Here is a 12172-nt window from a genome sequence, read left to right on the forward strand (position 1 = left end):
TCTTTTTTTCTTTTTTTTTTTTTTCTGTAGACAGGGTCTTGCTCTGTCTCCCAGGTAGAAGTGCAGTGTTTGGGCCGGTCGCAGTGGCTCACGCCTGTAATCCCAGCACTTTGGGAGGCGGAGGCGGGTGGATCACCAGGTCAAGAGATTGAGACCATCCTGGTCAACATGGTGAAACCCCGTCTCTACCAAAAATACAAAAAAATTAGCTGGGCATAGTGGTGCGTGCCTGTAGTCCCAGCTACTCGGGAGGCTGAGGCAGGAGAATTGCCTGAACCCAGTAGGCGGAGGTTGCGGTGAGCTGAGATTGCGCCATTGCACTCCAGCCTGGGTAAACAAGAGTGGAACTCCCTCTCAAAAAAAAAAGAAGTGCAGTGTTGCCCTTATAGCTCACTACAGCCTCAATCTCATGGGGTCAAGCAATCCTCCTGCCTCAGCCTTCTGGGCAGTTGGGGACTACAGGCACATACCACTGTGCCTGGCTAATTTTTCTGTCTTTAGTAAGATGAGGTTTCACTATATTGCCTAGGCTGGTCTGAAACCTCTGGGCTCAAAAGATCCTCCTGCTTTGGCCTTCCAAAGTGCAGGGATTACAAACGTGAAACATTATCCCAGCCTCTTTATTGACTTTCTACAACTCAATAATATTAATTAATAAAAAAGAAAAAATTTCTTCAAAATTTAAAACAAACCTTAAAAGTGAGTGAATGAACTAAACGCATAAGATAATGAATAAGGAAAAAAAAAATCACAAAAGGCACTGTGGTTGAGTCAATATTTGGGGTAAAAAAGGAAAATGGACAACATTTGAAAAAATATAGAACAAAACAAAACAAAATTGAGAAACCAGTACAGAGAATGAAACGCTAGAAAACAGAATCAAGGAATCCAAATAAAATTAGCAAAATATGGTCTATTGAGTATGTACAACAGATACTCATGATGACAAAGCAAAAGTGATTGAAATCACTTGTAGTTTCACATAAAGAAGCAAATTTTAAGGAGTGATTTTCAGCAAAAACAGAGAACTTTTACATATATATTAATTCTACTTAATACAAATGAGCTAAAATTTAAAACAGGAAGTGACAGTAATTTTTTACTACTTAAGCAACACAATCAATGTTCCTTTTAGGTATTAGTTGTTCAAACTTTTTTTGAGATGGAGTCTCGCTCTGTTGCCAAGGCTGGAGTGCAATGGTGCAATCTAGGTTCACTGCAACCTCCACCCTCCCGGCTTCAAGTGATTCTCCTGCTTCAGCCTCCCAAGTAGCTGGGATTATAGGCAACTGCCACCATGCCTACCTAATTTTTTAATTTTTTTTTAGTAGAGATGGGGTTTCACCAGGTTGACCAAGCTGGTCTCAAACTCCTGACCTCCGGTGATCCACCCGCCTCAGCTTTTTTAAGTGCTGGGATTATAGGCATGAGCCACTGCACTCAGCCAGTTGTTCAAACTTTTAAGAAATCTTTATTTTCTGTTCCTGCATTCGTTTGCTAAAAATCATGGCTTTCAGCTTCATCTGGAGGAGGGAGAAGATCAGGAAAAATAACTAAAGGGTACTAGGCTTAATATCTGGGTATGAAATAATCTGTACAACAAAACCCCAAGACACAACTTCATCTACGTAACAAATGTGAACATGTACCCCTGGATTTAAAATAAAAGTTTAAAAAAGAGTCTTTAAAACAAAATGTGAAGATAATTTTTTATCATTTCACATTTAATAATCAAACCTAAATTTACATTTCAAAACTTTATCAATAAATACCCTAAAAACACTATCTTTTTATGTCTCATGTGTCTCAAGATGAAGAATATGTCATTAATTACTAAGGTTTCCCGAAACAGTGATGGGTTTCATTGGGCCATTCTCTATTTCTGTTTCCTTGGTGACCATATTATATTACAAGAAAGCTAGTTGAGTACTGGGCTCTATCCATAATCATAGAAAAAAAAATTCTAGAGAAGAGCTAACTGGTTTACATGCAAGTAAAACATGTCTAAAACAATTATTCAAAATTAATAATATCAACTTTAACCTCCCCCCAAATAAAATAAAGGTTAAAAAGTTATTGTAATTTAATAAAACAGCAGCATCTTCATTCGCTCTCTCAAATCAAAACTCATCATAATAAAAACAGTAATTGCTATTAGCGCAGTAAGGAATTTTGGTTCTGAGAACTCTGTTGCAAGTTATGCTGTACCTGAATCATACTATGGAGCTCTGGAGGCAGTAGCTCTGGAGACTACTTCATCCGATTGCCTCTATATCCCCTGCTGAAAACAATTGAACACTAAGTTCTGATAGGGTATGTAATATTAAGATATTTTCTCTTACATGGGCTAACTATCCAATTGTCTAAGTGCTCGAAGTATTATATCTCAGGGGGAATAGTTTTTGGCAACCTGTACATGAGTCCCATTGATAAACCCCACAGGTTTATAAAAACCAGTGATTGCCGGGCGCGGTGGCTCAAACCTGTAATCCCAGCACTTTGGGAGGCCGAGGCGGGTAGATCACGAGGTTGAGATTGAGACCATCGTGGTCAACATGGTGAAACCCTGTCTCTACTACAAATACAAAAAATTAGCTGGGCATGGTGGTGTGTGCCTGTAATCCCAGCTACTCAGGAGGTTGAGGCAGGAGAATTGCCTGAACCCAGGGGGCAGAGGTTGCGGTGAGCCGAGATTGCGCCATTGCACTCCAGCCTGGGTAACAAGAGCGAAACTCCATCTCAAAACAAAACAAAAAAAACTATTGTTAATGGAAAATGTTTCTATTAATGTTACCTAAATGTATCTATGTTATACTTTCTTCTCCAACCATTCAACAAAAGCTAAAGGCTGTATTTCTCATAATAAAACTGTATTTTCACAAACATAATATAGGAGGAGGACATGAGACTTAATTTTCTTCTTGAGAATGATGTTCAGACTTTGACTTATGGTAATGTGGTGGGGTTAAGAGATCCTTAAATTCCATGGACACAAAAAATAAAATATTTAAAAGACTCAAATAAACTAACCTACAATTTTGCAAAGAACTAAAGGAATTAAGCTAAGGTTGGCAATAGGACCTATGCACTTAACTCAGATTAATTCCTCAAACAATTCTGAGGTAGGTACTATTCTTCCCTTTTTATAAATATTATTCCCTCTATACAGATACAGGGTGATTATAAAATTTGGCCAAGGTCACACAGCTAGTTGATGCCAGGGTTCTAATTTTCTAATCCAATTAGAAACATGAGTAATAAGCAAGAACCTATCAAAACTGACTTGGTAGATTTGAAAAACAATCTAGAAGAATTTCTAAAACTGAAAAATATAATATTTGAAATAATAAGCTCAACGAAAGAGTCAGATAGCAGAAGAGCTTCGAATGAACCAGAAGAAAGGAAAATAAATTTTCCAGGACACAGCACAAAAAGACAGAAAATATGAAAGACACGTTAAAAAAGACATGAAATAGGTCAGGCACGGTGGCTCAGCCTGTAATGCCAGCACTATGGGAGGCCACGGTGGGCAGACTGCTTGAGCTTAGGAGTTCGAGACCAGCCTGGCCAACAGAGTGAAATCCATCTCTACTAAAAATAAAAAATTAGCCAGGTGTGGTGGTGCACATCTATAACCCCAGCTACTTGAGACTGAAGCAGGAGAATTGCTTGAACCTGGAGGGTGGAGGTTGCAGTGAACCAAGATCATGCCACTGTACTCCAGCCTGGGTGACAGTGTAAAACTCTGTCTCAAAAAAAGAAAAAGAAAATACTAAAGTTAAAACAATAAAAGAACAGTTAACTTTTCCACGAGATATAAGTAATTCATTTAAAAAAAAAAAAAAAAAAAAAGTAAAATGATTCTAGGATGTTTATTTCCAGCAATCTGGCTACAAAAAAACAAACGTGCCAGATTAACATCTTTTTAACTTTCTTTTAAACCACTGAGCTAATAAGAAAGTATGGAATATTCAGAGGCCGAAAACTAAATGAAAACTGGAAACCAAAGAGGAAAACTGGAAACCAAAGAGGAAAACTGAAAAATAAAGCCTATACAGGAAGAAGAGAAAAACCCTAGGACACAAGTCTGTCTTAAATAAAACTGGGATCCTAAAGATAGGCATAGGTGACAAGAAGTGCAAAACTGTTGTCAGTTTCAACTACTAATGAACTCTGTCAAATAAAAATGAGGGAAGTGACTAAGAACTGAAAGTAAAGAGTACAAGGAATTACGGGAAAAGTTAAAAGTAAGAGTTGAGGAAAAGAGAAAATAATTTTTTTTAAATGTACACTATACCCACAGACACTAGTCACTTACTCTCTTTGGCACTGTAGGTTCTGAAAATTCCAAGGAGAAGCTTTACTCTGGTGTTTTCTCTTCTGTTGCATCTGTTTCAGGTATTTAGGCAATCTACCAATGTTTTGGTAGACACAAAGTCCTCAAATTGGATAAAGCTTATACAAACCATATTCTTTTGGATCCTTATCACTTAGTCATAAGTGTAAATCATTATGAAAAAAAAAAAAGAGTACAAAAGCATAGTAAGTAGCCCACCAAATTTTCTATTAAGTACAAAAAAACCAACACAAGTTGAGGGAAGATTCTGTTCAAATACCTGGCAGCTGTGATCAGTATCCAATCCATCCCAGAGACTCATAAACTGAGCTTTCATCATGGCTGTAGCTTCATGGTCAGAACTTGAACGGTTTCGTAGAAAGGAGTCTAGAAGTAAAACATCCTTAACCTTAGAAATTAAGAATAAATTATTTACCCACCCCCAACTTTTTTTTTTTTGGGACAGAGTCTCACTCTGTTGTCCAGGCTGGGGTGCAGGACCCTGCAACCTCGAACTCCCAGGCTTAAGTGATCCTCCTGCCTTAGTCTCTCGAGTAGCTAGGACTACAGGTAAATGCCACCACGCCTCGCTAATTTTTTTTTTGGTAGTAAAGACAGGATTCGCTATGTTGCCAAGGCTGGTCTTGAACTCCTGGCCTCAAGCAATTCTCCTTCCTCGGCCTCTCAAAGTGCTGGGATTACAGGCGTGAGCCACCATGCCTAGCCTTACTTTATTTACTCTACGTAATTTAAAATGTTCCTAACACAAGGAAATGATAAATGTTTGAAATGATGGGTATTCTAATTACCCTGATCTGATCACTATAGTATATAGTGACATTTTGACTCTGTACACCACAAGTATGTGCAATTATTATTATTTTTAAAATGAGTTTCACTCATTGCCCAGGCTGGAGTGTGATGCCGCAATACGGCTCACCACAACCTCCGCCTCCCAGGTTCAAGCGATTCTCCTGCCTCAGCCTTCAGAGTAGTTGGGCTTACAGGCATATGCCACCACACCCGGCTAATTTTGTGTTTCTAGTAGAGAGGGGGTTCCTCCATGTTGGTCAGGCTCATCTCAAACTCCCAACCTCAGGTGATCCACCCGTCTCGGCCTTTCAGAGTGCTGGGATTACAGGTGTGAACCATGGCACCTAGCCATATGTGCAAGTATGCCAACTAATAAAAAGGAAATATGAAAAGAAAAAATTGTTGAAAACTCTAGGAAAGATTACAAAGAAATTGGGCTATGTATTTTAGACATTCTGGTACAATAAACTTGGTAAATTATTACGCAAAATAAAACACAATAATTCATAATTTCATTTCTTCTCTAAAAATACGTTCATGACAACATATGTAGAAAAAACAAAGGATCTAGTATTGAGAGGCTGGAAGAATTAAGTGGAACCTTGAAGGAATGCCTGTGCATTTTGCCTCTAACTTTCTAGGTCACCTGAACCCTATGTGTTCTTAGTTATGGGGTCACAGACTTTTTTCTCATGCAGTTTCCTGGTATAAACAAAAATGACATGGGAAAATGAATAAAACACTATTAAGCAGAAAAATGTAAGACAGAAAATGATTTAAAACATAGACTAGAATAAACATACATATGTTATACATGGTAAAAAAGCTTTTATGGAAATATACCAAAATGCTAATAACGTTGGTTAGAGCTCAGGGATGAATTTAAGGACAAGTTTAACTTTCTTTTCAAAATTATTTTGTCTTCCAAATTACCTACAATGAACACAAAATGCTTTTTCAAAAAAAGGAAAAACATTTTCTTTTTGAATATAAGACTGAAAGAGAATTAAAAAAAAAAAAAGAAAAACAGTAAAAATAAATCTAGGATTTTCCAGTACAATCCCCATTTCAAGTGTTTTGTCTTATATCCCTATAAATTACTTTCATTTCTGAGTACCTATTACATTTCAGCACTGAAACTACAACTCAAACTTTGTCAATTATACATGAAAATGGCACAAAAATGTCTTGTAATTTGCTATGTCCACGCTTCAGAAAAACATTTTTTATAAAAAGTAATTCCAGCAAAAACAAATTACCATGACATATGAGAGTCCTGCAGTGGCGAACATATATCCTAGATTTACTTAAAGTTTCAATTTTGTAAAATCTGCCCTATTATTAGACTATAATTCAAACTAACCCAATTATTCTGAAGGTGGAAAAACCAGTCGTTTTAAAACTGCGTAATTTTTAAAGACAAATTTAAAATTCAACTGCCTATTTAATCTTCCTAACCTTCACTATCGATAAGTGGTGTGGCAAGATATTTACTTAAATTAATATGAAAAACTTAAAATGCTAGATATGTATAAATAACCATATCAATAATTGTGAGTAGATTAGAGTCTCCAAGTACATGACTACGGTATTAGACTAAATTTAAAAAAAAAAAACAAAAACTCAAGACAGGCAGATCACTCAAGCCAGGGGTTCAAGATCAGCCTGGGCAACATGGCAAAACCCCTCCTCTATTCAAAAAAAAATTTTTTTTTAAACAACTATATGATGCTTAGAAGAAACATACTATAAATATATGGACTCAGAATGATCAAAAAATAGAAAATGACAGGTCGAGTATCCCTTCCTTATCCAAGATGCTGAGAACTAGAAGTGTTTCAAATTTGAAATTTTGGAATATTTACATATACATGAGATATCTCGGGGCTAGAACCCAAGTCCAGATATGAAATTCATTTATGTTTTATATATACTTTATACACATAGCATGAAAGTAATTTTATACAGTATTTTAAATAATTTTGTGCAAGAAACAAAGTTTTAACTGAGTTTTGATTATAAACTGTTATATGAGGTAAGGCATGAAAATCTACTTGTGGCATCATGTTGGTGCTCAAAAAGTTTTGAATTTTGGTTCACTTTGTATCTTGATTTTTTGGATTACAGATGTTCAATCTATATCTGCAAACAGGAACAAAAAAAGTTGGATAAATTTTTTTTAAAAAGTAAATGCACATCTGACAAATGGTGCTGGAGCAATTGGACATTATTAGGCAAAAAAAAACTGGTTGACACAGACTTTGTAATTTTCACAAAAAATTAACGCAAAATGGATCACAAATCTACATGCAAAACACAAAATCATAAATCTTCTAGGAAATAATATAGAAGAAAATCAAGGTGACCTTAAACTTGGTGATTAATTTTTATATGTAACACCAAAAGCATCATCCATCAAAGAAAAAATGTCTAAGTTGGACTTAAACTTCCTGGCCGGGTACAGTGGCTCACACCTATAATCCCAGCACTTTGGGAGGCCAAGGCGGGTTATTATCACTTGAGGTCAGAAGTTCAAGACCAGCCTGACCAATATGGTGAAACTTCATCTCTACTAAAAATACAAAATTAGCTGGGGGTGGTGGCACATCCTTGTAATACTCACTACTTGGGAGGCCAAGGCAGAAGAATAACTTGAACAGGAGATGGAGACTGCAGTGAGCCAAGATCATGCCACTGCACACCACCCTGGGCAACAAAAGTGAAATTCCATCTCAAAAAATATATGTAAAATAAATAAAATAAAATTCCTGCTCTGTGAAAAATACTACTAAGAAAATGAAATGACAAGTCACAGACTGGCAAAAAAATACCTGCTAACATGTACCTGGTAAAGGACTTGTACCCAAAATATAAAAATAAAAAGTAAATAAAATACAAACAATAAAATAATTTAATTGTTCCCAACACAAATAAATGATAAATCTTTAAGGTGATGGATATTCCAATTAGCTTAATTTGCTCACTGCACTGGTACCTCATATATCTGTACAATTATTATGTATCAGTTACAAAATTTAAAAATCAATACAATAAAAAATATTACAATTTTTTTTAAAGGGCAAAAAATTTCAACAGACACCTCACAGATGATAAGGCATATGAAATGATGCTCAACATCATGTCATTATGAAAATGCAAATTTAAAAAATGAGAAATTATTAGATACCTACATAGATACAATCCCCAAAACTGATAAACCCAAATGCTAGAAGATGTACAGCAACAGGAACCTCAGTAATTGTTGGCAGAAATGCAAAACTGTACAGCCACTTTGGAAGACAGTTTGCTAGTTTCTTACAAAACAAAACACTGTTTTACCATATGATTTAGCTGTTATGCTCCTAGGTATTTTACCAATTGAGGTACAACCTTGTGTCCACAGGAAAACCTCTACATGAATGCTGTTAGCAGCATTATTCCTAATTGCCCAAAAGAAGATGTCATTTAACAGATGAATGGAACAAACTGTGGTACATCTACATAACAGAATATTATTTAGTAATAAAAATAAGCTAACAAACTGTGAAAAGACATGGAAGAAACTTGAATGCATATTGCTAAAGAAGCCAGTCTAAAAAGATTACATATTGTATGATTCTAATTGTAACATTACAGAAAAGGTATAACTATAGAGACAGTAAAAAGATCAGTGGATGCCTGCAGTTTGGGAGGAAAAGGGAAGAACAAATATGGGAAGGATACTATTGTGTATGAGATTGTAATGACAGATAAAAAACAGCATGCTTTGTCAAAGTCCATAGAACTGTATAATGAACCTTAAACTACGGACTTTGGTTAATTACAATGTATCAATACTGATTCATTAATAAATGTCTCACACTAGTATTAATACTAAGAGAAACTATATATGTGGGGGACATATGGGAACTCTACGATTTCTGCTCAGTTCTGCAAACTTAAAACCATTGTTAAAAACAAAGTCTACTAATTTATTTTAGAAAAGGTTAATGAAGATCTGAGGTTGCAAGAAACAAAGAAAAAAAAATCCCAGAGTTCAGAAAAAAGGGGAACTAAGAGTTGGAAATAAGAGTTGGAAAAACTTCATGTGATTATGCTACTGTCTGTGTGTTTGTATACATAGCAAGTATGAATACAGACATATACAAAGCACCAAAAGGTTCTGCTTTATTGTTAACATTCACATACAGGCTGAAGCCAAGATACTTGGAAGGATTAACACTCACAGAAAGTGTAGACAAGAAAAAAATCTGCTCATCACTGTGCAAGAAAGTTTGTCCATCTTTGCCTGGGCTCTGAGGGATAAAAATGTCTTCCCTACAGATAAAAAACTAGGACCACAGGGGGTCTCATTCAGGTATGAAGTCTAAATTTGTACCACCATTCAGTCCAGGAACACGCAAACTGAGAAATTATCTAAAATTTGTTCTGAACAATCAGACTCCTGAAGCTCTAAGCATAGGACAGAAAAAGTACTCTGGATCTTCTTAGGCAACGAATAATTCTCATATAAAAACCAGCCTAAAGCCAACTAATGGTACAAATGACACAAGGAAACAAACCACTATAAAAAAAAGAGTCAACATAAAGTAAAATTAGAATTTCAGAACAGAGCAATTCAAAAACTATATAAAAATAGTATGTTTAAAATTCTAAAGCTATAAAAGGAATTGCAATTCTAAAAGAGCAAGCTACAGTAAAAAAGGGAAACATTTTATAAAGAACCAAACAGAACTTCTAAAGTTCAAATATAATCAACAAAACACAAACTCAATGGTTGAAAGATTAAATATAGCCAAAGAATTCCTTTTTATAACTTACTCAAAAATTGAATTATTTTTAAGTTGTACCATTATTTTATGTACAAACAAGAAACTTAAAATGCTGCCAACTCAACTATAACATGCTATTCCAATTTCAAAGATGTTAAAATGTAAAAAACAAAACAGTATGTCTTAGAATTGATGAAATACAGTACAGAACTAAATGACAGACTGTAGAAATGACTCAAAATGAAAGAGATTAGTAATTTTTTTTTTAAGATGGGATCCTGTTCTGTTGCCCAGGCTCCAGTGTGGTGGTATAACCTTGGCTCACTGAATATCCTTAATCTTCCGGGCTTAAGTGATCCTTTCACCTCAGCCTCCCAAGCAGCTGGTATTACAGGCATACATTACCACACCTGGCTAATTTTTGTATTTTTTTTGTAGGTATGGGGTCTCACCATGTTGTCCAGGATGGTCTTGAATTTCTGGACTCAAGTAAACCTCCTGCCTTGGCCTCTCCACGTACTCGGATTACAGGTGTGAGCTACCAGTTTTTTTGTTTTTTTTTTTAATGGGAGCATTGTAACCAAAGATATACAATGGCTGAGAAATCCTCCAAAATTAACAAAAGTCACACAACCACAGATAAAAAAACCACCATAAGGCTTAGCAGGCTAAATGAAAATAAATGCCGACCCAGAAAAAAACCATATTTAAACAGCCAAATGACATAGAAATCTAATAGCAACTAGAGAGAAATGATAGATTACTTACAAACACAAGGCAATAAGGAGAATTCTCAAAAGCAATAACACTGGAAAGATTAGAATGCAATGGAATTGTAGCGTTAAGATGCTGAAAATCATTCTGTATCATTTAAGAGAGAAGGTAGAATTAACACAACTTCACACACAGAAAGAATCCACTCTGCACAACCTTTGCTGAAAGAACTTTGAAGACTTCAGTAAAAAGAAAGTTAAATCCAGAAAAAACAAGATCGAAGACGCAATGGTGAGCAAAATACCTAGTAAACGTGGCACGAAACAAGCAATGCCAGTATAAAATAACAATTAATATAGAAGGTATAAGAAAAATTAAAAATGTTTAACAGTAACATGTAAGAGATGAGATATTATTATTACCTAAGAGTTCCAAGTTCTCTGTATTATTTGGGAGGAGGATAGAGATTACCTTTGACTTTTAAGTTGATATTCTAAATATTTCACTGAAGTAAAAGAATGTAGCAAGAAAAAGGGAATAAAGCAAAAAACAAAAAAAATGTCAATTAAGCCAGTAAATTAAAAGCAAAAAATAATATAGCAGAAATAAATCAGCTAGGTATTATAATCCCAGCACTTTAGGAGGCTGAGGTGGGAGGATCACTTGAGCCAGGAAGGTCAAGGCTGCAGTGAGCCATGATTGTGCCACTGCAATCTAGCCTGGGTGACAAGAGCGTGAAAAAAAAAAAATAGAAAAAAAAGAAATCTGAATATCTCAGCTATCATAATACAATCAAACCAACCACACTTCCCAGTTAAATACAGACTTAAAGTTTTTTAAAAATCTAGCTATCAGGCTAGGTGCAGTGGATCACACCTGTAATTCCAACACTTTGGGAGGCCAACGTGGGGTGGATTGCTTGGCCCCAAGAGTTTCAGACCATCCTGGGCAATATGAGGAAACCCTGACTCTACAAAAAAAAATACAAAGATTAGTGGGTTGTGGTAGCACACACCTGTTGTCCCAGCTACTTGGGTGGCTGAGGTAGGAGATTCACTTGAGCCTGGGGAGGTTGAGGCTGCAGTGAGCCATGATCACGCCACTGCATTCTGCCTGGTAACAGAGTGAGATGCTGTCTTAAAAAAAAAAAAATCTAGCTATGTGTTCCTCTGTTCAAGATGCACACTGAAATAACTGCAGTAAACTGATGAGAAAAGATATATAAAGCAAACAAGTAACCAAAACAAAGCTATACTATATATCTATATCTATTTTTCTCTCTACATATGGTTATATAGCCTATCATACTACATGTAACTATAATAAAATATAATTCAAAACTACGGTAATGCTATATAAATATATATCACAATACTAATAATATCATATTAGTATAACTATATATATTTATATATACATTGTACCAGGAACAGAATGAAAATATCGACCCATAAAATATATCAAGAGTCCATTAATATAAAAGTATGACATATATAGCAAAGGATAGTCTAGTTGACTGTCTTTTGGAAAAGAATGA

The 12172-nt window shown here is 35.5% G+C and overlaps 1 protein-coding gene and 1 long non-coding RNA gene across 7 annotated transcripts in view; both read right to left on the reverse strand.

Moving 5' to 3' along the window:
* The window catches only part of ATAD1 (ATPase family AAA domain containing 1), an 87986-nt gene that overhangs the window by 19777 nt on the left and 56037 nt on the right, over positions 1–12172 (reverse strand). For all 6 annotated transcript variants that reach the window (XM_078345966.1, XM_035268406.3, XM_009009923.4 and 3 more), the window contains one exon: positions 4617–4723. In XM_078345966.1, coding sequence (XP_078202092.1) covers positions 4617–4723 — 107 coding nt within the window. The remainder of the gene's footprint in view (positions 1–4616; positions 4724–12172) is intronic.
* LOC144578702 (uncharacterized) lies at positions 61–4454 on the reverse strand. The gene is made up of 3 exons (XR_013524994.1): positions 4319–4454; positions 2209–2281; positions 61–185 (listed from the first exon to the last, which is right to left on the reverse strand). It is a non-coding gene; the product is annotated as an uncharacterized LOC144578702 (long non-coding RNA).

This window comes from Callithrix jacchus, chromosome 12 (genome assembly GCF_049354715.1).
Source record: "Callithrix jacchus isolate 240 chromosome 12, calJac240_pri, whole genome shotgun sequence".
NCBI classification, from domain to species: domain Eukaryota; kingdom Metazoa; phylum Chordata; class Mammalia; order Primates; family Cebidae; genus Callithrix; species Callithrix jacchus.